The 1601-nt window shown below is 34.8% G+C and overlaps 1 protein-coding gene across 1 annotated transcript in view; it reads right to left on the bottom strand.

Annotated features, from left to right (window-relative positions):
* MSH4 (mutS homolog 4) overlaps positions 1-1601 on the bottom strand; it is a 42435-nt gene that overhangs the window by 8958 nt on the left and 31876 nt on the right. The window contains exon 14 of the mRNA XM_012801678.1: positions 1367-1495. Coding sequence (XP_012657132.1) covers positions 1367-1495 — 129 coding nt within the window. The remainder of the gene's footprint in view (positions 1-1366; positions 1496-1601) is intronic.

Consider the following 1601-nt stretch of genomic DNA (forward strand, 5'->3'; position numbering starts at 1 on the left):
TCATAATGTTTTAAATAAGCTTATGATTTTGTCTTGAGCCACATTCATAGCCATCCCGGCAGGTGATTGGACAATCCTGCCCTAAGGCCTCCTGTATGGTAAACATATTCTTTCTTACCTGCATTGTGAAGTAGTAGCCCAGTTCCCATTTCCTAGCCAGGATCAATCACTCCAGCCAGCACAATCATTTCCTTCGATGCCTGTTAATTCAGACGCAGGAGGAGCCCAAAATGGTTGGGTGGGAGTCTTAACATTCAGGTGAAAAAGTCATTGTTGCGTCTCCTGGTAGACACATTACTCCCTTTGGAACTAAGACTTCTAGGCCAGTAGAGTATGAATAGACATTTCCCAAAAGAAGATAGACAAATAGCCACCAAAGATATGAGAGAATGCTAAAAATCACTAATTATCAGGGAAATGCAAATTAATACCACAACAAGATACCACCTTACTCCTGCCAGAAGAGACAGTATTAAGAAGTCAAAAATTAAGATATTGGCACAGATGTGGTGAAAAGGAAATGCTAATATACTATTGGAGGGAGTGTAAATAAATACAAACTTCTATAAAATGAAAATAGTATAGTATTTTCATACTTTCTAACAGTATGAAAATTTCTCAAAGAATTTATAGTAGATCTGCTATTTGGTCCTGCAATTCCAATACTGTGTGTCTACCCAAAGGAAAAGAAGTCATTATAAAGAAAAATACCTTCACTTGTATGTTTATTGTAGCACAATTCACAATTGCAAAAACATAAAATCAACCTAAGTATCCATCAAGTTATGAATGGATAAAGAAAATATGTATCAGTATGTGTATAAAAGAATGAAATAATGTCTTTTTTGGCAACTTGGCAGGGACTAGAGGCCATTATCCTTAGGGAAGTAACTGAGGAATGGAACACCACATCCCACATGTTCTCATTTATCAGTGGGAGTAAGCTATGGGCAGGAACAGTGTACAGTGGAGACTGGGGAAGTGTCCCGAACAGTGTCCAGGAAGAGGGTGGGGGATTAAAGGAGGAAAAATTACATATCAGGTACAACATGTACTGTTCAGGCGACAGATGTACTAAAAGCCTAGACTTCACCACTATACAATTCATCCATGTAATAGAAAACCATTGTTATCCTTTACATCTACTGTAATTAAAAAAATATAAACTAAGTAACAGTTAAATGAATATATCTTTACCAAGTTAGCAGAAACACATTTGATAATAGGAAACTTAAATTTTGCTACTTCTTAATATATATTCCTAAAGAGTAAAGTCCCCAAATTTGTTGTCAGATAAGACCAAAAAAGATGGAACTCATTTGGAGATTCACAATAAATATTATTAAAACCTCTGGGAAAAAAATACCTTTAAGCTCAGTAGATATTCACAAACAGCATAACAGATGCCAATACCGTCTTCTGTATTGGTACCTCTGCCAAGTTCATCAATTAATATTAGTGATTTGTCATTAGCATTATGTAGAATATATGCTATCTGAAAAATATAATTTTAGTATTATTCATTGTAACCAAATAGCTGTCAGTATCAAAGAAAAAAATCAGGAGAAATCTAGTCTCTTTATTAGTTTATTTGAAATGTA

This window comes from Otolemur garnettii, unplaced genomic scaffold, assembly GCF_000181295.1.
Source record: "Otolemur garnettii isolate 467f Iridium unplaced genomic scaffold, OtoGar3 scaffold00010, whole genome shotgun sequence".
In the NCBI taxonomy this organism is placed as follows: Eukaryota; Metazoa; Chordata; class Mammalia; order Primates; family Galagidae; genus Otolemur; species Otolemur garnettii.